A 26,377-nucleotide genomic window follows, 5' to 3' on the forward strand; every position below is an offset into this window, starting at 1 on the left:
TTTTGCTGTACAGCAGGGTGATCCAGTCATATGTGTATACATATATATATATATATGTATATATATGTGTGTGTGTGTGTGTATGTGTGTATGTATATTCTTTTTCAGTGTATATATGTGTATATATATATATATATATATACTGAAGGGGTATATATTTATAAGGTGACCCAGTCATACGTAAATATATACACAAGGTGACCCAGTCACACGGAGAGTCACATTACTTTCCGTCACATTCTACAACAAATGACTAGATATAGTTCCCTGGACTATATATATATATATGTATAGCAGGATCTCATTGCTTATCCACTCCAAATGCAGTAGTTTGCATCTACTAACTCCAAACTCCAAGTCCATTGTACTCCCTCCCCCTTGGCAACCACAAGTCTGTTCTCCAAGTCCATGAGTTTTGTTTCTTTTCTGTAGATAGGTTCATTTGTATTGTATATTAGATTCCAGATATAAGTGATACCACATGGTATTTGTCTTTCTCTTTCTGACTTACTTTACTTAGTATGAGAGTCTCTAGTTCCATCTATGTTGCTGCAAATGGCATTATTTTGTTCTTTTTTTTTATGGCTGAGTATCATATTCCATTGTGTATATGTACCCCATCTTTTTTTTTTTTTTTTGTCTTTTTGTCTTTTTTAGAGCCGCTCCCACGGCATATGGAGGTTCCCAGGCTAGGGGTCTAATCAGAGCTGAGGCTGCCAGCCTACGCCACTGCCACAGCAATGCCGAGCTGAGTCTGCGACCTATGCCACAGCTCATGGCAACACTAGATACTTAACCCACTGAGTGAGGCCAGGGATCAAACTCACAACCTCATGGTTACTAGTTAGATTTTGTTAGCCACTAAGCCATGATGTGTACCCCATCTTCTTAATCCATTCATCCGTCAGTGGACATTTAAGTTGTTTCCATGTCTTGGCTGTTGTGAATAGTGCTGCAGTGAACATACAGGTGCATATATATCTTCTTCAGTGAACGTTTTGTCTGGATATATGCCCAGGAGTAGGATTGCTGAGCCATAAGGTTGTTCTATATTTAGTTTTCTAGGGTACCTCCACACTGTTTTCCATAGTGGTTGTACCAATTTGCACTCCCACCAACAGTGAAGGAGGGAACCTTTTTTCCACACCCTCTCCAGCATTTATTATTTGTTCACTTATTAATGATAATGATGGTCGTTCTGACCAGTGTGAGGTGGTACCTCATAGTAGTTTTGATTTGCATTCTCTAATAATTAGTGATGTTGAGCATTATTTCCTGTGCCTGTTGGCCATCTATATCTTCTTTAGGAAAATGTCTGTTAGGTCTTCTGCCTGTTTTTCAGCTGTGTTGTTGGTTTTTTTGCTGTTGAGTTGTATCAAATGTTTGTATAATTTAGAGATTAAGACCTTGTCACTTCTATCATTTGAAACTATTTTTTCCCCTTCTGTAGGTTGTAATTATATGAAGAACTTTAGAGAAAAAAATTCTAGGGCTGACTTTCATATTTTTTAGTTAGTTGTCCTGGCTCTTCACCAGGTCATCCAGGCAAAAGGGTGATTATCATCAATACCCAGAACTTTGTGTTCTGATAGGTAGTTGCCTAGTCTTCTATAGATTCTGCTCCTGTTTAGTCATTGTTGTAAATTATTATTTCTGTGTTTGAGTTTGATGTTTCTTTTCTTTCTTTTTTTAAAGCTCTCATTCTAGAATTTGATACAGTATATCCTCAAAACATTTTAAGATTAGATGGTAACTAAAACTCAAATATCTGGGACTTTTCTTGTTTAAAACAATGCAGTTGCGTGTCATTGTGGTGATTTCCTTTTCCTTTGTCAACTCTCTCTGCAATTACAGGTGAGCAGAATGGCAATAGGAACCCTGGTGGATTGCAGATTGGTGACCTGGTCAATATAGATCTTGACCTAGAAATTGTACAGTCTTTACAGCACGGTCATGGAGGATGGACTGATGGCATGTTTGAGACTTTAACTACAACTGGAACTGTTTGTGGCATTGATGAAGATCATGACATAGTAGTACAGTATCCAAGTGGCAATAGGTTGGTGATATTTCTTAATTTTCAGTAATGATAAAGTTACCATTATACTAACTATAAAGAAAAGAGCCTTAAAGAAAGCAAGTGATGAGGTGTAATAAAGACTTCTTACAGCTAGCTCTTAGTAAATGAAAATCCAGAATATATTGCTAAAGTGGAGGGAAATAAGAACTGTGTGTGTATTTATATGAATGTGATTCAACGTTCTGTGTACTTTTTCCTTTAGGGAGCTGAGTACACTGTATCAGTATTAGGTCCAAGTATAGCTAAAAACTCTGTGTTGATATTGGACTCTATGAGTCTTCCCTGAATAAGGAAGATAACAATAAAACTCTGGCCTATATCTCCAGCACTGACACCTATGCACACACCAACCCTAATCACAGTCTAGAATTAATTGCATGCATTTTCTCACTTCTGTAAACTTTGTACCCACCACTCCTTCCATTCAGAATGCCCTTTCCTCCTTTTCTACATCTTTCTCTGGATTAACTCCTCTGCCTCCTATAAATATTCAACTTCTATGCTTATTTCCTTTCTCCTTCCACTCTCCTGGTATATGCATATGCTGTTCATCTGTAGGTCTCCTATTTTCTGTTAAAATTGTTATTTATTTTGTCTCTGGATTTCAAGTTTCTTGAAGACTGGGCCCGTAGCTTTTATTTATTTGTCCCTAGGGGCCAAAATATATCCAATTTACTAGTATGTTTAAAGTATTTTAAAGAAAAATCAGGAGTTCCTGTTGTGGCGCAGTGGTTAACGAATCCGACTAGGAACCATGAGGTTGTGGGTTCGGTCCCTGGCCTTGCTCAGTGGGTTGACGATCCGGCGTTGCCGTGAGCTGTGGTGTAGGTTGCAGATGCGGCTCGGACCCCGCGTTGCTGTGGCTCTGGTGTAGGCCGGTGGCTACAGCTGCGATTCGACCCCTAGCCTGGGAACCTGCATATGCCGTGGGAGCGGCCCAAGAAACAGCTAAAAAAAAAAAAAAAGAAAAATCAGTAGTTAAATTGAATAACTGTCAAAGCTTTATTACTGAACTGTACATAAAGAAACTATTTGAGGTTCTTTAGGGGATGGATTTTATATGGAATAAGAAAAATTGACACTAAGTCTCTAACCAAATTATAAAATTAGCTCTAAATGTGTTCAAATCTTTTTTTGTGTGTGTTTGAATCTTAAGGATACACATGATCATATCAAGACGCAGAAAAAGCATTTGACAAAATCCAACATAATATATTATAAAAATGCTTAATAACTAGGAACAGAAAAATTTCTCAAAAAACCCACAGCTAATAGCATACTCAATGGTGAAAGATTGAATACTTTCTTCTTTAAGATCAGGAACAAAACAATGTCTGCTCTCTGCACTCCTTTTCCATATTGTGCTGAAGGGTCTATCTGGGGCAGTTAGGCAACAAAAAGAAATAAGATGAAGAAATAAGAAAAGGGAAGAGGTTATGCTATTTCTGTTCATAGTGACATGACCTTGTGTATAGAAAAATCTGGAGTTCCCATTGTGGCTCATCCATAATGAACCTGACTAGTATCTGTGAGGATGTGGGTTCGATCCCTGGCCTTGCTCAGTGAGTTAAGGATCTGGCTTTGCCATGAACTGCAGTGTAGGTTGTAGATGCAACTGGGATTTGTTGTTGCTGTGGTGCAGGCCGACAGCTCCAGCTCCAATTTGACCCCTACCCTGGGAACTTCCATATGCCTCTGGTACAGCCCTAAAAAGAAACCCCCCCCCCCAAAAAGAAAAAATTAAGGAATCCACAAAAAAACAGAATAAATGAATTCAGCATATTCACAGGATCCAAGAACAGTATAGGAAAATCAGTTCTTTCTCTGTGCACTAGCAATGAACTATCTGAAAATGAAATTAAGAGGAGAATTCCGGAGTTCCTGTTGTGGTGCAGTGGAAACGAATCTGACTGGAAACCATGAGGTTGTGGGTTCGATCCCTGGCCTTGCTCACTGGGTTAAGGATCCATCGTTGATGTGAGCTATGGTGTAGGTCACAGATGCGGCTCAGATTTGGTGTTGCTGTGGCTGTGGTATAGGCCGGCAGCTGTAGCTCTTATTAGACCCCCAGCCTGAGAACCTCCATATGCCGTGGGTGTGGCCCTAAAAAGCAAAAAAAAAAAAAAAAAAAAATCCATTTACAATAGCTTCACAAAAAATAAAATACCTAGAATAAATTTAGCCCAAGAAGTACAAGATTCTGTACTTGAAAACTATAAAACATTGTTGAAGGAAATTAAAGATGACCTAAATAAATGGAAAAACATTTCATGTTTATTGATCAGAAGATTCAATATGGTTTAGGCTTGCCATAATAAATTACCACAAACAGTGGCTTAAAACAACAGACATTTATTCTTTCACAATTCTGGAGCCTGAAAGTCCAAAGTCAAGGACTTGTTGGCAAGACTTGTTCCTCTGGAGGCCCTGAGGCAGAATCTGTTCTGTGCCTCACTCCCAGGCTCTGGTGTTTACTGGCAGTCCTTGGTATTCCTGGCTTGTATATGTAGCACTTATTTCTCTGCCTCTGTCTTCGAAACAGCCTGAATAACTCATCTATCACGATGACTTAAAACATTTTAATACAGCTATTTGACTTTGTCTATCCAAATTAAAAGAGAAACTCCTTCAAAACAGAGGACCATGTCGTCTTTGTAATTCTAACGCTAATCACAAGGTCTAATGCAGGATAAAAATTTAATAAACTGTTGCTGAGAAAAAAACGGAAGAGTGATCATTTCAGTTGGACAAATCAGAGAACACTTAAGAGAGAAAATTACATGAAGTTTGAAAGATGCAGTTTTCACCTGGGCAGGGAAGCCCTATTATAGACAAAAGGAACTTGAGTAAATTCTACTGTGTTCAGGCAGTACTTAGGTCTAGTAGTGTGAGGGTGAGGCAAAGGGCACTGTGATTGATAAGGCTGAGAACTTTGTGTATCTGATTTTTATTCTAAACTGATCAGAGGCACTTCTTTGTGGTTGTTTTAATAAGAAATGTTTACTTACATGGCATGGGAATTTAGTTTGTGGGTTTTTATATGTTGTGGCCTCTCAGAGCCTTTCATATGCTAATGACCATTAGTAAAATGGTGGCGGGTGTGCCAGAATGTAAATGCTTATTTCACTAGGAACCTTCTTTCCCTGGAGTGCCCTGTGGGTCTAGGGGAAATGTGTTATACACTGTGGTACAACTATTTGATGGAATATCAAGTAGTCAATAAAATGGTGGTTAAGAAGATGGCATCAGCATAGAAAAATGCTTAGTAATAGGAAAGAAGAAATGGAGTCCAAACTTGTTTTGATATAATAATTATGATTATGTAATAACCATACATGACCAACTAAAACTATGTATTTTTATTCACGAAGTTGCCTATGGAATGGGAAAACAGTATACTCTTTGTAGAACAGTTTGGTTTTAACAGTTGTAAACAAATATGTACTTTGATTAGGTAATTCTTTTAAGAATCTCTAATGAAGTGCTGACCCCCATGTGCACAAAGATGTATATCCAGGGATGTTCTTTGTAATATTGTTTGTAATATAGTGAAAATTGAATAGTCATCAGTAGGAGAATGGTTAAGTACATTTGTGTATATTGATGCTGTGGAATACTCTGAAGCCATCAAATTGAAATAAGTAGATCTCTATCTGTTACATTGAAAAATAAATCTTCCAAGATGCATTCTCTGACAAAAAAGAAGTTATAGAATAATATATATGTATGCATATTGTGATCCCATTTATGGAAAAGAAAACAGCTCTCACTCTCTTTTATAACTCTCTCTCAGAAGATCTGCAAGGCTATGTAGTGGAGTATTAACTCCATTAACTGGTGTCTAGTGAGGTGGAGAATGGTAATCCAGGTGTGTTTGTGTGAAATGGGACTTTTGCTTTACCTGTTTCTAAACTGTTTTAATTTTTAATGGTAAGTGTGTATTACTTTTATAATAATTTTAAAAAACATGTGAATGAGAATAAATATAGACAGAAGTGTATCATATTCGGGTGGTAAGATTATTCATGACTCTTTTTCCAAATTTGTATGATAAAATTGTAAAATCATTCAGAATGTCATTGCAAATGTGTTAGAAGGCTTTTAATTGATGTATTAGAAGGCTTTTTCTCTGCAATGGTTAGCTAAGAATGTTGTGTTAAAATTAAGTAAACTTACTCCTTTTGAATTTTGGCTCTGACTTTTAGGTGGACCTTCAATCCTGCTGTTCTCACTAAAGCAAACATTGTCCGAAGTGGGGATGCTGCTCAGGGTGCAGAAGGAGGCACCTCACAGTTTCAAGTGGGGGATCTTGTTCAAGTTTGTTATGATCTGGAAAGAATTAAACTTCTACAAAGAGGACACGGAGAATGGGCTGAAGCTATGCTCCCAGTAAGTATATATAAAGTAGTTGGGACTAGGAATTACACCATGCTAACGTAGTTTTTTTTTTTTTGTTTTGTTTTTTGTTTTTGTCTTTTCCAGGGCTGCACCTGCAGCATATGGAGGTTCCCAGGCTAGAGGTCTAATTGGAGCTGCAGCCACCAGCCTATGCCAGAGCCACGGCATAGACCTGAGCCGCATCTGAGACCTACACCACAGCTCACAGCAACACCGGATTCTTAACCCACTGATCAAGGCCAGGGATCCAACCCACAACCTCATGGTTCCTAGTCGGATTCATTTCCACTGTGCCACGACGGGAACTCCGATGATAACATAGTTTTTAAGACTTTAATTTTATCGAGGTTTTTTTTGTGTGTGTGTGTTTTTCTGGGGCTGCACCCGCAGCATATGAAGGTTCCCAGGCTAGGGGTCTGATCAGAGCTGTAGCCACCAGCCTACGACACGGCCACAGCAACGCCAGATGTGAGCCGAATCTGCGACCTACACCACAGCTCAGGGCAGCGCTGGATCTTTAACCCACTGAGCAAGGCCAGGGATCGAACCCGCAACCTCATGGTTCCTAGTCGGATTCGTTAACCACTGAGCCACGATGGGAACTCCAAGACTTTAATTTTAGAAACTCAATTAGCATAATCCTTTGAGAATTGTACTCTTTATTGGCAGCTTGGCATATGTATGCCTTTTATTTTCTAACTTACTCCAGTTAGATTAGCCTGGGAAGGGTTTTTTGATAGAGCTGTTGGTGGAGAATGTAGTGTTGGAATGAGGCAAAGAGGCTTCCTGATACTTAACCCTAGAATGAGAGTGATGTGCTCACCCAGTCACCAGCAATGCTGGACCACTGCAACTTTCCTCACTTGGGGGGCCTGCTTCTCTAAAACTTAGGTTGGAATAGCTGCTCAGATGTGTGCCTTCTGAGGCAGCTTTGCTCCCAAAGAGCTACAGTTTAATGTATTTATTCATTCAATACATCAGATTTCAGCAGCAAATAATTTGTTCTGGATTCTTTTATCTCTCCTTCTCTTTCTCCATCTTCCCTTTGCTTCTGTCCTCCTGTCCCCTTCCTTCTGTACTACCTGTTCCATCCTGCTCCCCCTCCCCCCGCCTTGCCCTTTATCCTGTCCTTCCACCTTGCTGCTTTCTCCTTTTCAGCCCTCTGCTTTGCCTTCTCCCTGCTCCTGGGCCCTCAAGTCCTATTAAGTACCTGCTTCCTATCCCATATACATCCGCTCCCATCCGTCCTCACATCCCATCCCCTCCACCCTCCTGTGCTGTTCAGTCCCCTGACGTGGTCAACACCTTTTCTCTTCCTATCCAGCCCCAACTCTTCCTCCATTTGCTGTCTGTCCCCTCTGGTCCTGTCCAGTCTCCCTTTCCTATCCTTCATGATGTCCTGTCCTTCCATCAGTCCATTCTTTCCCCCTGCCTTAGTTTGTCAGCAGATGTCTTAGCACAAGCAATATACCTGTTAGCCTTTAGAGATAAAGTAATGAACATAAAAGAAGAAAGATCTCTGTTATGGTGCTTTCATTCAAAGACATTTTGTAGGAGTTCCCATTGTGGTGCAGCAGAAACGAATCCAACTAGTAACTGTGACCTTTCAGGTTCGATCCCTGGCCTTGCTCAGTGGGTTAAGGATCTGGCCTTGCTGTGAGCTGTGGTGTAGGTCACAGATGCTGCTCAGATCTCGTGTTGCCGTGGCTATGGCATAGGCCAATGGCTACAGCTGTGATTCAACCCCTAATCTGGGAACCTACATATGCTGCAGGTACAGCCCTAAAAAAGCTAACAAACAATGACATTTTGTAATTTACCCATGCTTCTGACATTTTTTATTGCTTTAGTTAAGTATTGAATAAGTGATAATTGTATGTGTTTTTTGGGACTATATTTTAGGATCTTTTATTTTTCTCCAAGAAGTTGACTTTAATGTAATCCCTCTTCGTTGTGTTTGTTTTTGATATTAAAGTTGGTTAAAATAGGCGTTCCCGTCGTCATCGAGCAGTGGTTAACAAATCCGACTAGGAACCATGAGGTTTTGGGTTCGATCCCTGGCCTTGCTCAGTGGGTTAAGGATCCAGTGTTGCCATGAGCTGTGGTGTAGGTCACAGACGTGGCTTGGCTCTGGCATTGCTGTGGCTGTGGCGTAGGCCTGGCTACAGCTCTGATTAGACCCCTAGCCTGAGAAGCTCCATATGCCGCAGGAAACGGCCCTAGAAAAGGCAAAAAGACAAATAGTAATAATAATAATAATAAAGTTGGTTAAAGTAGTTTTAACATACTTCAGGCCTCATGATAGTGTGGTGTTATTTAAAATGTCATTTTTCCAGCATTTTCTAGGAGCTATATATACTGTTTTAAGTTTTTTTTTTTTTTTTTTTTTCCTTTTCTTTCTTTTTTTGGACCACACCCATGGCATATGGAAGTTCCTAGGCTAGGGGCTGAATTGGAGCTGCAGCTGCTGGCCTTTGCCATAGCCTTGTATCTTGGATCTGCAGCTTATATCACAGCTCGAGGCAATGCCAGATCCTTAACCCACTGAGCAAGGCCAGGAATTGAACCCGAAGCCTCCTGGATACTGGTTGGGTTCTTAGCCTGCTGAGCCACAACAGGAACCCTTAAGATTTTTTTATGGTAGAGATATTTTTGTTTTTTCCCTTAGCAGTGACACTGTATAACATCTTTTTTTTTTTTTTTTTAATCTTTTTGCCTTTTCTAGGGCAGCTCCTGCGGCATATGGAGGTTCCCAGGCTAGGGGTCTAATCGGAGCTGTAGCCACTGGCCTACGTCAGAGCCACAGCAGTGTGGGATCTGAGCCTTTCTTCGACCTACACCACAGCTCATGGCAACACTGGATCCTTAACCCACTGAGTGAGGCCAGGGATCGAACCTGCAACCCCATGGTTCCTAGTTGGATTTGTTAACCACTGAGCCACAGCCAGAACTCTCTGACACTGTATAACATCTTATGTATGCCGAGTGCCTAGTTATTCTAAGCCCTGTGCTGAATGATGTACATGTACATACTGAGAGTGTGCTACATATATATGTATACAGATATGTACATAAACATACTTTATTTGTCTCAGGAATATTATAAGTAGGTCCTTATTTTATTTTCGTTTTTTAAAGTTTTTTTGAAGTGTAGGTGATTTACAATGTTGTGGCATCCTTATTTTAAAGATGAGAAAACCAAGAGTTCCTGCTGTGGCACGATGGGAATAGCAGTGTCTTGGGAGCACTGGGATGCAGGTTCTATTCCCTGCCCAGCACGGTGGGTTAAGGATCCGGCATTGCTATAGCTGGGGCTTAGGTCATAACTACAGCTCAGATCTGATCCTAGGCCTAGGAACTACATATGCTCTGCTGTGGGGCGGCCAAAAAAAAAAAAAAAAATCAGAGCTAAGGTGGTGAACTGGAATTTGAATCCAGATCTGATTTACTTCAAAGTCTACCTCCCATTTAAGCTGCTGTATAAATAAAACCTCTAGATACATTTCTAGAGGGCAACTCTGGGATTCTAGTAGTGGTGATACAGATTTAAATCTTCTCAAATCCTCTTGATTAAAACAGTCAACAACTAGATTAGTATAACCAAAAAAGCTGCAAACATCAAAACCAGTTAATCTTTGAACCCTAAAATGTGAATGAGTAGAGGTAAACCATTGACAGCTACTGGGTCTGCATCTGTTAGTATGGCAGCAGAGAGAACTAATGGAGCATCAGATGGACCTGAGAACAGGGGAACTCCTAAAGAGCTAATGAGTATTCATTCATTGGCTAGTGTGGTATGTTGATATGGTAACAACAGCTGAACCTGGGAAGGCTCTGGTAGACCCCAACTTGGGGTGAGAGTAACAGGTCCATGCTAAAGTCTGAAGGGCCTGGAGTAACTGGGGGAAGTAAACTGAGAATTAACCAGCCAAATCTCCCTTCCAAAGCAGAGCTCTCCATTGAAGAGAAAGTGCTAGGAATAGAAGCCAGTTTGTATTAAACTTTATATTAAACTATGTTATCTTAGTAGTTGTGTTTATACCAATACACACACACACACACACACACACACACACACACACACACCCTTATGTTTGTATTAAACTTTATATTAAACTATGTTATCTTAGTAGTTATGTTTATACCAATACACACACACACACACACACACACACACACACACACACCCCTTATTCCTTCTTAAATACATACAGCCTCTTGGTCCCCTGGCATGTATACAGTATTGGAATTAGTCATTCATATGTTCTTCACCTTACCCTCCAGGGACAAAGAAGAGTAAATCCAGGTAAAATTTGTAAGGGATTCATGGTCAAAGCCCCATATACTGTTATTATTGAAAAAAGAAGAGTTCCCATTTCCCATCGTGGTTCAGCAGAAACGAATCTGACTAGTATCCGTGATGATGCAGGTTCAGTCCCTGGCCTCACTCAGTGGGTTAAGGATCTGGCATTTCTGTGAGCCCTGGTGTAGGTCACAGATGTGGCTCGGACCTGGCCTTGCTGTGGCTGTGGCGTAGGCCAGTGGCTACAGCTGTGATTCAACCCCTAGCCTGGGAACCTCCATATGCCACAAGTGTGGCCCTAAAAAGACCAAAAAAAAGAAAGAAAAAAGACAATAAGAAATAGAATAACTTCTCCATTGATGGATGAAAGTACACCAAAAAGATATGCACAGAAAACTAAACCTCGTAATTCAGAATGAGCTAAAAAATTAGGAAAGTGAGGGGAGTTCCCTGATGGTCCAGTAGCTAGGATTTGGCACTTTCATTGCTGTAGCCTGGGTTCAGTCCCTGGTCTGGAAACAGAGATCCCATATCAAGCCACTGCATACCACAGCCAAAAAACAAACAAACAAAAAACCCCAAAACAAGTAAAAATGAAGAAAATAATAAAAGATGTGAAAGAATGAAATAAATCATAATTAGAATCAAGGTGTTGGAACTTAGGGAAATTTTTTAAAAGATTATTTCAGAAATGAAGAGTAAGCTGGAAGTAACACAGAGCAAATAAATACAAAAGATGATGCCTTAAGTGAAATAGAAGGTAAAAAGTAGGAAAAATTTTAAAATCAAACGAAAAAAGTGGAGTTCCCACTGTGGCTCAGCAGGTTGTGAACCCAACATGGTGTCTGTGAGGATGCAGGTTCCATCCTTGGCCTCTCTCATTGCTGCAAACTGCGGCATAGGTAGCAGTTGTGGTTCAGATCTGGCATTGCTGTGGTTGTGGTGTTGCTGTGGCTGTGGGTAAGGCATTTCTGATTTGACTCCTAGCCCGGGAATTTCTGTATGCCGCAGATGCGACCATAAAAAGAAAAAAAAAAGTATTTGAGAGGTGACAAATATAGACTACCTATGTATTAGGGAGTCCTTGCAAAAATGAAAGAGCAGAAACCAAAGTAATGGACTATAACAAGTACTAAAGTTTGTGACTCTAGGAAAGTTTTCCTGAAATTGAAAAATTTGAAACTGAACATTAAAAGGGCATATTGCATACCTGGGAAAACTGACTCATAAAACCAAACACTGAGCCATATTCTGATAAAATAATTGAATTTTGAAGAAAAGAACAATTCTTTGGGTATCTAGTAAAAAAGACCAAGTTATGTATAAAGGATTGTTAAGAAAAAAAATATGGTCTCAATGTTTTTTGCCAGAAAACAATGAAGTAACATTTATTTAAGGTACTTAACAAAGAAAATATAAGCTAAGCATTTTATGTGTAACTGAACTGACCTTCAAGTCCTCTAAAGTTTATAGATACTATGAACATGTAAGACTCCAGAGAATCACTCCCCTCTGAGCCTCTTCTGAGTAATCTGTCAGAGAATTAGTCTCAGACAGCCAAGATGACTGAAGAGATGTCAATTGAAGGACTGGTGGTGATCATTAAATACACATTTATCTGTTGAACTAAGATTAAATAATGGTTATAGAGGAGAATTCATAGTGATTGTGTGTGTTCACAACTTAAAATACAACTGTCGCAAACTGGGGTAGAAATGCAGAGGGGATATGGAAAATTTAATAAGCTCTTTGATTGCATTTATTTTTTAATTGAGACTGAATACTGTTATTTAAAATTGTAATTTTAGGGGAGAAGGAGGGTAAGGTGAAGAACATATGAATGACTAATTCCAATATTGTACATGCTAGGGGATCAATAGACTATATATATATATATATATTTTTTTTTTTCTTTTTAAGAGGGAATAAGGACATGTATATATATGGTTATTAGTGTAAACAAAACTATTAGGATAATTAGTTTAATATAAAGTTTAATACAAACTTTAAAAAAGTAAACAATGGAAGGATTAACTATAAACTTAAGGTGTTTGTATTTAGAAAGGGAATATAGTGTAGGGACAAAGGTAGAAGGGAGATATCTTCGAATATGTCTTGTTTTTCAGATTTGATTTGAAATCACATGTATTTTATTCAATTAGAAAACAAAATTAAGTTCAAAAAGAAAAGGAAACTACTGAAAGTGGAAAATAAAATGAAAGAAATGAACGTAAATGTGTTTCCTGTTGGTATAGCCATATAGAGGAAATTCCAAGTGATTTCTAAACACAGTTATTTGTCTTTGTATCCTTATAGAAGGACTGTGCCCTTGAGAACTGCATGAAAAAAGAAATATTTAGCAATTTTCAGAAATATATTGTTTGTGATAGTGTTGAGATTGTTGAGATTGTTGTGTTTGTAATATGACAAAAAACCAAATGAGTAGTTACATGAAAATTCTGATTCTGTTATCCCCAATGACTGTGAGAACCAGAATGATCAGAGTGGCAAAAAGAAGATACAGATGTGTTAGAGAAGCGGTTAAGTAAAAACCCTCTAGTCTTGAATTTGAATTGGTAGAGTGTTTAAACCCCTGACTTATTTTATCTTTGTTTCAAATCAAACCCCCTCCCCCCAACTCTCTAGCTCTGTCCTTGATAAGGCCTGGATCCAGTAACCATTCCAGTAACAGTAACCAACTTCGGTGCCCAGATTATGTCTTGAAGTAGCCTTTCCCTCTCTGAAGAAGCAGGGCTCTTTGGAGAAATGGTGAATTACAGCTCTTTGGCAGGAAGTGACCAAGATGAGGCTCATACCAGATAGCAAGGAAACTATCAAAGATTTCAAGGTGATGTTAAAAAGATCTAGCAGCCAATTTGAAGGGTTTATTACCAAATACAAAGACAGATAACCTATTAAACTATACCATTTAGCAAAATTCAGATCAGATGAAACTTAATAGGACAAATAACGCTGTTTCTTCAACAAATAATTTGCAAAGAAAAAATGTGTAGACTTTATTTGGAACTTGATTTAAACAAACTAAAAAAAATCATTTGTGAGGCAACTGGAAATTTGAACACTGATTAGTAGTTTATGTTATTTTAGAGTTATTGGTAGTTTGGGATGGACTGATAATAATATTGAAGTTACGGGGTTTTTTTAAAAGAAGAGTTTACAATAACAAAATAATACAGGAGGGGAAATGGGTTGGGAAAACCAGATTGGCCATGAGCTGACAAATATTAAAACTGGTTGATGGGTATATGAGGATTTAATGTATTATTGTCTGTTTTTGTGTGTTTGAGATTTTCTATAAAGAACATTGAAGGAGGAAGAAACAAAGAATACAGCCTAAGAGTTTGAGGTGATTACCGAAAATTCTAAGTGAAAATGTCTAATTGGAACTTAAAATTTGTGTGTGTTGGGGGTGAGGAGAGGGATAAACAGGCCTAGAGTAGTTACTATATTTTGAAGTTATTGGAAACAGGATGAATTTCCAAGAAAGTAGGGTAAAGAGCTAAGGAATAGCATTTGGGGAGAATGAACAGATTTAGGGATATGAAGAAGGAAACGAGTCCAGAGAGTGGAGAAAGAGGAGGAACAGGCAGAAAGACAAGACTGTTATCCAGAAATCCAGGGAGTATTTTCAAGAAGTTGAGGTTGATGCTGTGGAGAGGTCAAATGAGAAAACAAGTTTAAGGACAATCTCCTCTGTGTTAGGAAATAGATATTATCACTATTCTTCACCAGTTTTCTAGTGTTGTTATTGGTTATTTTATTGTGCATAAGAGAATGGGTTTGGGGCCTGAGTTTGAAATGGGGCTAATAATATCACATAACGTTCAGGGTTTTACACGTAAGGTGAGTCAATACATAGAACACTCTTAGAACAGAACCTGCCATATGGTAAGAGCTGCTGCTGATTGTGTTTTGTACCTCATTGCTCTTCCTATTCCCTACATTTACTAAGCGTGTTATTTCTACATAATTCTGTTTTGAAATCAGATTTGATTCCAAAAAGGATTTAAACATAGATGTACGCTTTGAGCCCTTTTTGGTTTAAGTTGTCTTTTTCAGAAATCAGATTTTATTTTTTTAGGCTGGATTCATGATGGTTTTGGACTACTTGAGTTACAACTTCTTAAGAGGTATCTTAAGAGATTAAAAAAGAAAGGTTATATCAAAAAGGAGGATTTTGTGAGCTTTTCTGAATGAGGCAGATTGTCATGATTGTTTTTATATTCTTGTGGAATATTTAAGAGAGAGATATATAATATGAAAATATTTTTTAAAGATACTCTATAGCTTGTAGTTAACAAATAACCCATTTGAACATGATTATCTTTTTTTTTAAATTAGGAATGAAGTAAAATTAATACTTTAAACATGTAAAAACTGGTGATTGATTTTTTATGATATATACATTAGACTTGGAAACATGAATTCAATTTTTTTTAAAGACTTTAGGTAAAGTTGGCCGAGTACAACAGATTTATTCAGACAGTGATTTAAAGGTAGAAGTTTGTGGAACGTCTTGGACATACAATCCCGCAGCAGTTTCCAAGGTGGCATCTGCAGGATCAGCTATAAGCAATGCATCTGGTGGTATGTTTTGTTTCATGTTTCTCTGAAAGTAATGTGGTTTACACTAGAACCTTCCTAATTTTCCAGCTCTCATATACAGATAATGTTGTATGTGTTCTTGGTTTTCTCCCAGGTCACATAAATTCACTGAAATATTAACTACCTTTTAAGTTTTTGCTAAAGTTTTCTTTTTCATACAATTCACAACTATGTTCTGGCTGAGGCATGTCCTGGAAAATTTTCATAAACACGTGTTTTTTTCTTGGACGTATCAAGGGCTTCTCCAAATCAAATCAGAGATGTTTGGAATTCAGTATTCTACTCCTGAGTCAGAAGTTTTGTTTTCTGCCAAGGAACCATCACTTTCTTAGACTGCTTTATTTTCTTTTTATTTCCAGCATTATTGCTAGCAGATGGCTTTCTTTTTGATATTTTTACATGTCAACTATACTTTTTCTCTAGTCATTAAATGAGTTATACGTGCCACAGTGAATAGAGAGCTGTGTGTTGAGATTGAATACGCTGGATGCTGAGGTGGACTCACGCCGAAAGTCTTTCCTTCTTATACTCCAGCTTTGTACACACTCAGTTCATTCTACAAATTAAAACTTACTGAATGTATATTACTGCCATCGGGAAAAGGAGATAGAACCATAACTGTGAACGTTAAGAAAGTAAAGGAAACATTGGGTGACCTCCAGTTTTATTTTGTACCGCTTTCTACTTCCTCAGCTTGTCTCTTCTTTCCTGCTGTAATTTGCTAATGTGTTTGAAATTTAAATCATGTGGTATTTATTTTTACCTTGAGATTAGATGACATCATAGTAGGCTGAGTATAGGTTGACTCTGTACAATTCAAAAGAGTGAAGCATGGTTAATATCCTTTTCTCAAATAATGTGGACTTGGTGTTGGTCCTCTACCCCACTTTGTGATTTCTTTGCTTTCTAGTAAGTAGATCCAAGAGTTAAGGAGTAGAACTGAGTAGATTCCCTACTGATAAATGCTATTTAGGAAAAAAAAACTTATGAAAGGGTTTATATAAACACATCCCTATTTTTTTCTTGTTTTAGTCAAAACCTATCACTTGCCACCTTTGAAGTATATTATTAATACCTAGAGCTCCATCTTCAACTAAATGTTGGTTTGTCCATAAAATATTTCCACAAGGTTATATTTCTTTTGAATAATAATCTTTTTTAATTTTTTTATTTCTCAATTTTTACATTTATAGATGAATACTAGTCATTGATCTGTTCATCTGTAGCATTGAGCTCTAAGAGTCAATATAATATGCTTAAGATCTGAAAGGCAATTGTATCATTATAACACTTCCATTGCAGTGTGTTCATATAATATTTTGGTATGACACCTAAATCTTAAATTATAATTTGTATGTAATGCTCTTCTTTTTGAAATTTTAACTTGAAATATATGAATTGGAATAAACTGGAAATACTTGTGGGCTTGAATTTAATGCAGCTTTATATGGTAGTAATTATAACTTGCATGGGTAATAGCAGCACAGTACAAAATGATATTAATGGTAGAAATAATAAAAAAGGAAAAGTATATATTATAGGCATATGGGTAATGCTTGTCTGTTAGTAGTTAAGGTTTGAGATCCTCCTATATTAGCAGCTTTATTTGATGCTTTACAGAAAGACTCTCCCAACTCTTGAAGAAATTATTTGAAACCCAAGAATCTGGTGACCTCAATGAAGAATTAGTTAAGGCTGCTGCCAATGGAGATGTTGCTAAAGTGGAAGATTTGCTAAAAAGACCAGATGTGGATGTGAGCATTTTAAAAATTATTTTGAAGCATACGCAAAAATAGAATAGTGTAATGAACCTTAAACTTCAGCAGTTATTAAGATTTTGCCACCTGGGCTTCATCTGTTCCTTCTTCCCTGTTTTTCTGTGATATTTTAAAAAAGACACCAGACATCATTTCTTCAATGTGTATTTCTAAGTGATATTGATGTTTTAACACTGTGACTTTTTAAAATTTTATGATTGACAAAATTTACATCAACTTAGGTCAGTCACTGACAAAATTTAGTTCAAGCATAGATTTTTGAGTAGTTAGTGTCCTTTTGGGAAGTTCAGTGAAATTTTCTCATGTAAATACATTTAATCTAAACTTTTTCCCTCTTCTCCCTGTGAAAGTTGACTGTTCCTTAATTTAGTGCGGGCGAGTTAGGGGTTTTGCATTTTGTAAATGTTAATAGTTTATATTGTAATTTCATCATTCACATAAGCCCTATTTTAAATGGGTCCAGAATTTAAATTTTGGGGAATTCCTGTTTTGGCTCAGTTGGTTAAGAACGCAACATAGTGTCCCTGAGGATGGGGGTTTGATCCCTGGCCTCACTCTGTGGTTAAGGACCCAGTGTTGCTGTGGCTGTGGTGTAGGCCAGCAGCTGTAGCTCTGATTTGACTCCTAGCCTGGGAACTTTCATATGCCATAAGTGTGTCAACAAAAAGAAAAAAAATTTAAATTTTGGTTCTTTCTTAGTTGTCCATTGGCTTTGCCATTGGTACTTTTCTGGCACCAGTGTGATACCAGTGCTGGGGAAGAGACTGTACATTGAGTGTAAGTTTGGATCCTTGTCACTGTGTAGCAAGGGCTTTTGTTGCCACATCTTTGCATGTAAGTATGTAGATAGTTATAATTATAAGGTAAAAAACTTCTTGTTTCTATGAGCTTATGTGGCATTTTAGGTTTTCTAGAGAGAGATCAATTGCAGCAGTACGACAGTGATTTCCTAATTGCACGTGAGCTCTATCGCAAATAATTTGTTTCAGATATTAAAGTACCAGATGTTTTTGTGTTTGGAAGGTAGAGTCAGACCTCTCTTATATTCAGTCAAGCAGATTTACATTTTATTGTACTTAATTTTTTTCATTAATCTTTTTCATTGTTTTTTAAAATGTCATACATTCTCAAAATTTAAAGGAAAAACTAGCTCTATAAGGTTTGTTATAAAAAATAACATCTCATCCATCTTACTTTCCTTTTCTTCAGAGACAACTATTTTCATCTCTTTCAGCCAATTTTTCTTCATACATTTACCTCCATATCTTTCAGTAACATACTTCTATTGTTATTTCTCTCTCTCTCTCTTTTTTTTTTTTTTTCTTTTTAGGGACACCGCTGCGGCATGTGGAGGTTCCCAGGCTAGGGTCGAATTAGAGCTACAGCTGCCGGCCTACATCACAGCCACAGCAATGCCAGATCCCCGACCCACTGAGTGAGACCAGGGGTTGAACCCACGTTTTCATGGACACTAGTCATGGATACTAGTCAGATTCGTTTCCGTTGCACCACAACAGGAACTCCTGTTGTTATTTCTTGATTTTTATTTTAGGAGTTTTGCTTTTTTTTTTATTTGATTGAAGTATTCTTGATTTACAATGTTGTGTTAATTTCTGCTGTACAGCAAGTGGTTCAATTATACATACATATGTGTACTCATATATATTCAGTTATATCTATATAATGTCTAATATATATTCATTCATACGTTCAGTTATTCATGTTTAGTTATACATATATATGTGTATTCATATGAATATACATTCTTTTTTGTATTCTTTTCAGTTGTGGTTTATCACAGGATGTTGAATATAGTTCCCTGTGCTATGCAGTAGGACTGTATTTCTATGTATAATAGGTTGGTGTCTGTTAATTCCAAACTCCCATTCCATCCCTTCCCCACCTTGGCAACCTCAAGTCTGTTCTCTAAGTCTGTGAGTATGTTCCTGGCCCAGGGATCAAATCCATGCCATGGCAGCAACCCAAGCCACAGCTGTGACAACTCCGGGTCCTTAACTCGCTGCACCACCAGAGAGATCCACAATTAAGTTTTAAATGGGAATAAAATTCATGGTTAGATATCGTTTCTTCAGAATAATCCCATTTTCTTCCAGCATTCAGAATTGCTGTTGAGAAGACTTATTAAGCCGTTTTGATTCCTGATCCTGCATGGGAGCTGTTTTTTCTGTCAAGCATGAAGATCTCCTTTTTTCACCAATGTCTGAACTTGTACAATGTTGTGCCTTGATGTGGATCTGTTTTCATCCATTGCTTTTGATGTTTGATCTTTTTATTTTAGAAATCATGTCTTTCATATCTAGAATTATTGATGATTTTTTATTTTTAGATTTTATTTTTAGTGCAGTTTTAGGTTTCACAAACTGAAACTGAGAGTGGTTCAGAGATTTCCCATGTATTCCCCCAGTCCATACAAATGCATAGCCTCCCCCATTATCAACATCACTTGCCAGAATGGTACATTTGTTTACTTAGGATGAACCTATATTGACATATCATAATCACTCAAAGTCCATAGTTTATCTTAGGATTCACTCTTGGTATTGTGCCATCTATGGGTTTGTACAAAAGTATAATGACATCTATCATTATAACATCACATGGAGTATTTTCACTGTCCTAAATGTCTTTTGTGCTCTACCTGTTCACCTCTCTTTCCCACCCTACCTCTGGCAACCACTGATATTTTCATTGTAGTCATAGTTTTGCCTTTTCCAGAAAACCGTATAGTTGGAATCATACCATATATAACTTTGCAGCACTCATTGCTTGATTGCTCACTTCTCTTTAGTGCTAATTAATATTTCATTGTCTGGATATACCACAGTTGATGCATTCATCTATTGAAGGACATATTGGTTGCTTCCAAGTTTTGTTAGGAATAAAGCTGCTGTAAACGTCTGCATGTAGGTTTTATGTGGACATAACTTTTCACTTCTTTAGTTAAATGCTAAGGAATGTAATTACTGGATCATATAGTGAGAATGTGTTCAGTTTTGTAGGAGACTGCCACACTGTCTTCCAAATTGGGTGCACCACTTTGCATTCCTAGCAGTACTATATGAGAGTGCCTGTTGTTCCATATCCTGCCACCACTTGGTGTTACCAGTGTTTTGGATATTGGCTAATCTAATAGGTGGCGATGGCATCTTGTTGTTTTAACCCCTGATGACATATGATTGGAGCATATTTTCCTATGCTTATTTGGCATCTGGGTATCTTCTTTAATAAGATGTCTGTTCAGGTCTTTGGCCCATTTGTTAATGGGTTGTTTTCTTAATTTTGAGTTTTAACAGTTCTTTGTATTTTATATATATAAAATACATACACACACATATATATATATATATATATAAAATACATACATACATATATATATATTTTTTAGGGCCACACCTGCAGCATATGAAGATTCCCACACTAGGGGTCTAAATGGAGCTATAGCTGCTGGCCTACGCCATAGCCACAGCAACTCGGGATCTGAGCCGCGTCTTTGGCCTACACCACAGCTCACGGCAACACTGGATCCTTAACCCACTGAGCGAGGCCAGGGATCGAACCCGAAACCTCATGGTTCCTAGTCGGATTTGTTTCCGCTGTGCCAGGACGGGAACTCCTCTTTATGTATTTTGGATAACAGTACTTTATCAGATATGCCTTTTGAAAATATTTTCTTCTCAGTCTGTGGCTTGTCTTCCTATTACCTTGATATTTTGAAAAGCAGAAATTCTTTTTTTTAAATGATTTTTATTTTTTCCATTATAGTTGGTTTACAGTGTTCTGTCAATTTTCTGTTGTACAGCAAAGTGACCTAATCACACATTCATATACTCATTGTTTTTCTCACACTATCCTCCATCACGCTCCATCACATGTGACTAGATATAGTTCTCAGTGCTGTACAGCAGGATCTCATTGCTTATCTATTCCAAAGGCAATAGTTTGTATCTGTTAACCCCAGATTCGCAGTCCACCCCACTCCCTCCCCCTTGGCAATCACAAGTTTGTTCTCCAAGTCCATGAGTTTCTTTTCTGTGGAAAGGTTTATTTGTGCTGTATATTAGATTCCAGTTATAACTGATGTCATATGGTATTTGTCTTACTCTTTCTGACTTCACTTAGTATGAGAGTCTCTAGTTCCATCCATGTTTCTGCAAGTGGCATTATTTTGTTCTTGTTTATGGCTGAGCAGTATTCCATTGTGTATATATACCACATCTTCTTAATCCATTCATCTGTCGATGGGCATTTAGGTTGTTTCCATGTCTTGGCTATTGTGAATAGTGCTGCAGTGAACATGCGGGTGCATGTGTCTTTTTCAAGGAAAGTTTTGTCTGGATATATGCCCAAGAGTGGGATTGCTGGGTCATATGGTAGTTCTATATTTACTTTTCTGAGGTACCTCCATAGTGTTTTCCACAGTGGTTGTACCAGTTTACATTTGAATCAACCGTGCAGGAGGGTTCCCTTTTCTCCACACCCCCTCCAGCATTTGTTATTTGTGGACTTCTTAATGATGGCCATTCTGACTGGTGTGTGGTGGTGCCTCATAGGAGTTTTGATTTGCATTTCTCTGATAATCAGTGATGTTGAGTATTTTTTCATGTGCCTGTTGGCCATCCCTGTATCTTCTTTGGAGAAATATCTATTCAGGTCTTTTGCCCACTTTTCCATTGGGTTGTTGGCTTTTTTGCTGTTGAGTTGTATAAGTTGTTTGTATATTTGAGAGATTAAGCCATTGTTAGTTGCATCATTTGAACCTATTTTCTCCCATTCTGTAAGTTGTCTTTTTGGGTTTTTTTTTTTTTTTTGCCTCTTCTAGGGCCGCTTCCATGGCATATGGAGGTTCCCAGGCTAGGAGTCTAATTGGAGCTGTAGCCACCAGCCTACGCCAGAGCCACAGCAACGTGGGATCCGAGCTGTGTCTGCAACCTACACCACAGCTCACGGCAACGCCGGAGCCTTAACCCACTGAGCGAGGCCAGGGATCGAACCCGCAACCTCATGGTTCCTAGTTGGATTCGTTAACCACTGAGCCATGACGGGAACTCCTTTTTACTCCTTTTTTGTTTTTTTTTTATGGTTTCCTTTGCTGTGCAAAAGCTTGTCGGTTTGGTTAGGTCCCATTGGTTTACTTTTGCTTAAATTTCCATTGCTTTGGGAGTAAAGAACAGAAATTCTTAATTTTAAATGAAGTTTAGCTTATCAATTATTTCTTTTTATTTTTCCATTTTTTAAAGTTTAACTATTTCTTTCATGGATTATGTCTTTGGTGTTGTATCTTAAAAAGATATTACCATATGCAAGATCATCAAGGGCTTCTTCTATTTTATCTTTTAGGAGTTTTATAATTTTGTGTTTTACATTTACGTCTATGACCCATTTGAGTTAGTTTTCGTGAAAGGTGTAAGGTCTATGTATAGATTCATTTTTTGCATGTGGTTCCAGCACCATTTGTTGAAGAGACAATCTTTGCTTCACTGTATTGCCTTTGCTCCTTTTTTTGGTCTTCTTAGGGCCACAACCATGGTATATGGAAGTTCCTAGGCTAGGAGTTGAATCGGAGCTGCAGGTACCAGCCTACACCACAGCCAGAGCAATGCCAGATCCAAGCCACACAATGGCAGGTCCTTAACCTACTAAGCAGGGCCAGGGATCGAACCCATGTCCTCATGGATACTAGTTAGGTTTGTTACTGCTAAGCCACAATGGAAACTCCTGCTCCTTTGTTAAAAATCACTTGATGATATATCAGAGGCTGTTTTTGAGCTGTCTTTTTTTCCATTGTTCCATTTGAATATTGTTTGGCCAGTACTGCACTATCTTGTTTACTGGAGCTTTGTAATAAGTCTTAGATAGTGTCAGTCCTCCAGCTTTGTTCTTCTCCTTCAATACTGGGTTAGCTATTTTGGGTCTTTTGCCTTTCCACATAAAGTTTAGAATCACATTGTCTGTATCTACATAATAACTTGCTGGGATTTTGATAGGGATTGCACTGAATCTATAGATCAGTTTGGGAAGAACTGACATCTTGACAATATTAAGTCTTCCTATCCATGAAGATGGAGTATCTCTCTGTTTCTTTAGTTCCTTGATTTCATTCACCAGAGTTTTGTAGTTTTCCTCATGTAGATCTTATACATATTTTGTTAGATTTATACCTAAGAATTTAATTTGTGGGGATGATAACGTAAATGCATTGTTTTTTTTTTTTTGTTTGTTTGTTTTTTCCGTTTCCTTGATTATTAGTAATGTTGAGCATCTTTTCATGTACCTGTTTACCATCTGTATGTCTTCTTCGGAAAAATGTCCATTCAGGTCCTCTGCCTTTTTTTTTTTTTTTTTTTTTTTTTGGTCTTTTTAGGGCCTCACTTTCTGCATATGGAAGTTCCCAGGCTAGAGGTTAAATTGGAGCTATAGCTGCTGGCCTACGCCATAGCCACAGCAACGCCAAATTTGAGCCACGTCTGCTACCTACACCACAGCTCACGGCAACTCTGGATCCTTAACCCACTGAGTGAGGCCAGGGATCGAACCTGCGACGTTATGGTTGCTAGTCAGATTCATTTCTGCTGAGCCATGGCAGGAATCCCCCTCTGCCTATTTTTTAATCAGATTTTTTTTTTTTTTTTTTTTTGCTATTGAGTTGTTTGAATTCTTTATATATTTTGGGTATTTGTCCCTTATCAGATATATAATTTGCACATATTTTCTCCTATTTGGTAGGTTGCCTTTTCATTTTGTTGATTATTTCCTTTTCTATGCAGTGGTACTGTGTTTTTAATTTCACATTCTACTTGTTAGTATTTAGGAACCCAATTGACACTTTTGTATTAACCTCATATCCTTCAACCTTGCTATAAATCACTTATTAGTTCTAGGAGTTTTTTAGTCCATTCTTTTGGATTTTCTGCATAGATGATCATGTCATTTGTGAATAAGGACAGTTTATGTGTTATATCTCAATCTGTATCCTTTTTATTTCTTTTTCTTGCCTTACTGTATTAGCAGGGAGTTTTAGTATGATGTTGAAAAAGTGATGAGAGAGGACATGCTTGTCTTGCACATGATTTTAGTAGGAAACTTTGGAGTTTCTCACCATTGATTAGTATATCAAATATGCTAGCTGTAGTTTTTTGTATCTAGTCTTTATCAAATTGAGGAAATTCCTTGTTTACCAAGTTTTTATCGTGAATGGGTGTTGGATTTTGTCAGATGATTTTTTTTTGTATCTACTGATAATGATCATGTGATTTTCCTTTGTAACTCTGTTCATGTGATGGATAACACTGAGTTTTGAATGTTGAACCAGTCTTGCATATCTGGGATAAATCCCACTTGGTTGTGGTGTGTAATTCTTTATGTACTTTTTGGGATTTGATTTGCTAACATTTTGTTGATGTTTTTGCATCTGTGTTCATGAGAGATACTGGTCTGCAGTTTTCCTTTCTTGTAGTATACTTGTCTGCTTTTGGTATTAGGGTAATGCTACTTTCATAGATTGCTTCTATCCTCTGAAAAAGATTGTGGAGAATTGGTATAATTCTTTAAAAGTTTGGTAGAATTCACTGTTAAAACCCATATAGGCCTGGTGCTTTCTGTTTTGGAAAGTTATTAGTTTTTTATTTAATTTGATATAAACCTTTTCAGATGGTTCGTTTCTTTTTGTATGAGTTTTGGCAGAGTATATCTTTCAAGAAAGTGGACCATTTTCATCTAGTTTATCAAATTTGTGGGCATAAATATTCCTTACTATCCTTTTAATGTCCAGGAATTCTGTAATGATATCCCTTCTTTTGTTTCTGATATTAGTAATTGGTGTCCTTAACCATCTTTTATGGTTTTATGGATGGGAGTGAATGTGCTGGGATTAAGGAATTGTACTTAGGCTTGCATATGTTATGGGTAAGTTATGCATTTGCACAATATCTAAAGTGAAGAAAAAGTTGGAGATTACTCCTTCATAGTAGAACAGCTATGTGTAGCTACCCTGGTAACTCATTTATGTACTCCTCATGGTAGTTTGTTTACAGTTGGTATTTAGTTATATTCATTGAGTTGAATTTATTTATACTCTAGTAGCCCATATCTTTTCTAAAGGTTTTCCATTCACTTCATTGCTTTTTTATTCATTGGAACAGACTCTGAGATTTAATGATTCAAATAGACACACATGCACAAAACAAATATAACTTACTTCCCTTTGTCCCTTCTTCCCTCCTTCCCTTCCTTCCTTTCTGTTTTCAACTTTGCAGACTGGTACAAGTTCTTTATAACTCTTTGAACAATGGAACTTTCATCTTTCTAAAAAACGCCTGCACTTCTCCCTAAATTAGAGAATTTGGTTTCTGATGACCTATACTAGGATATACAGAACATCAAATTAAATTGTTCTCATAGAATCACACAGTTTGCCGGATTTAAACCTATACTAGATGTATAGATTGGCTTTTTCTGATTTGTAACATTTCTTCATCTTTTTTTTTTTTTTTAATTTAGGTAAATGGACAGTGTGCTGGTCACACAGCTATGCAAGCTGCTAGTCAGAATGGACATGTTGACATTTTGAAGTTACTTTTGAAGCAAAATGTGGATGTAGAAGCAGAGGTAATTAAACTAAGCTTTAAAAATATCTTAAGTAAAAATTAATGTCCTAGATGGTATTTCTATGAGATGGATTGTTTTCATTTTGAAATTTAATATTTTCTTAAGCTCTTCTGATTGAAAAGAAAAAATTGGCAAGAGACAACTTGAAGGAGTCCCCATCATGGCACGGTGGGAACGAATCTGACTAGGAACTATGAGGTTGCGGGTTCGATCCCTGGCCTCGCTCAGTGGGTTAAGGATCCAGTGTTGCTGTGAGCTGTGGTAGAGGTCGCAGACGAGGCTCGGATCTGGTGTTGCTGTGACTGTGGCGTAGGCCAGCAGCAACAGCTCCGATTTGACCCTCAGCCTGGGAACCTCCATATGCCGCGGGTGCGGCCCTAAAAAAAAAGACAAAAGACAAAAACAAACAAACAAAAAAGAGACATCTTGAACCATTTTATGTCTTTCTGTGATTCCTTAATATTCCAGGCTTGATTCTTAGTGGAGATTTCTGAGTTTCCCTTTGTTATGGTAAGACCTCTCTGCCCTTGAGAGCCCAGTTGGATTTAGTCACAAACCATACTGGAA

At 37.6% G+C, this 26,377-nt stretch overlaps 1 protein-coding gene across 4 annotated transcripts in view; it reads left to right on the forward strand.

The window, feature by feature from the left end:
* Window positions 1-26,377, forward strand: part of MIB1 (MIB E3 ubiquitin protein ligase 1) — a 126,063-nt gene that overhangs the window by 34,124 nt on the left and 65,562 nt on the right. For 3 of the 4 annotated variants that reach the window (XR_014807734.1, XR_014807735.1, XM_003356369.5), the window contains exons 6-10: window positions 1,855-2,059; window positions 6,286-6,469; window positions 15,245-15,389; window positions 17,028-17,161; window positions 25,703-25,810. Coding sequence is in view for 2 of the 4 variants with exons in the window: in XM_003356369.5 (XP_003356417.1) it covers window positions 1,855-2,059; window positions 6,286-6,469; window positions 15,245-15,389; window positions 17,028-17,161; window positions 25,703-25,810 (776 nt within the window). In the remaining 2 variants the exon portion in view is untranslated. The remainder of the gene's footprint in view (window positions 1-1,854; window positions 2,060-6,285; window positions 6,470-15,244; window positions 15,390-17,027; window positions 17,162-25,702; window positions 25,811-26,377) is intronic. The other variant, XM_084964341.1, reaches the window with a different exon arrangement.

The sequence above is a fragment of the Sus scrofa genome, chromosome 6 (assembly GCF_054392235.1).
Source record: "Sus scrofa isolate SSC_HxYL_T2T_F1_AM1 chromosome 6, Sscrofa_HxYL_maternal_Yorkshire_Landrace_v2.0, whole genome shotgun sequence".
Classification (NCBI taxonomy): Eukaryota; Metazoa; Chordata; class Mammalia; order Artiodactyla; family Suidae; genus Sus; species Sus scrofa.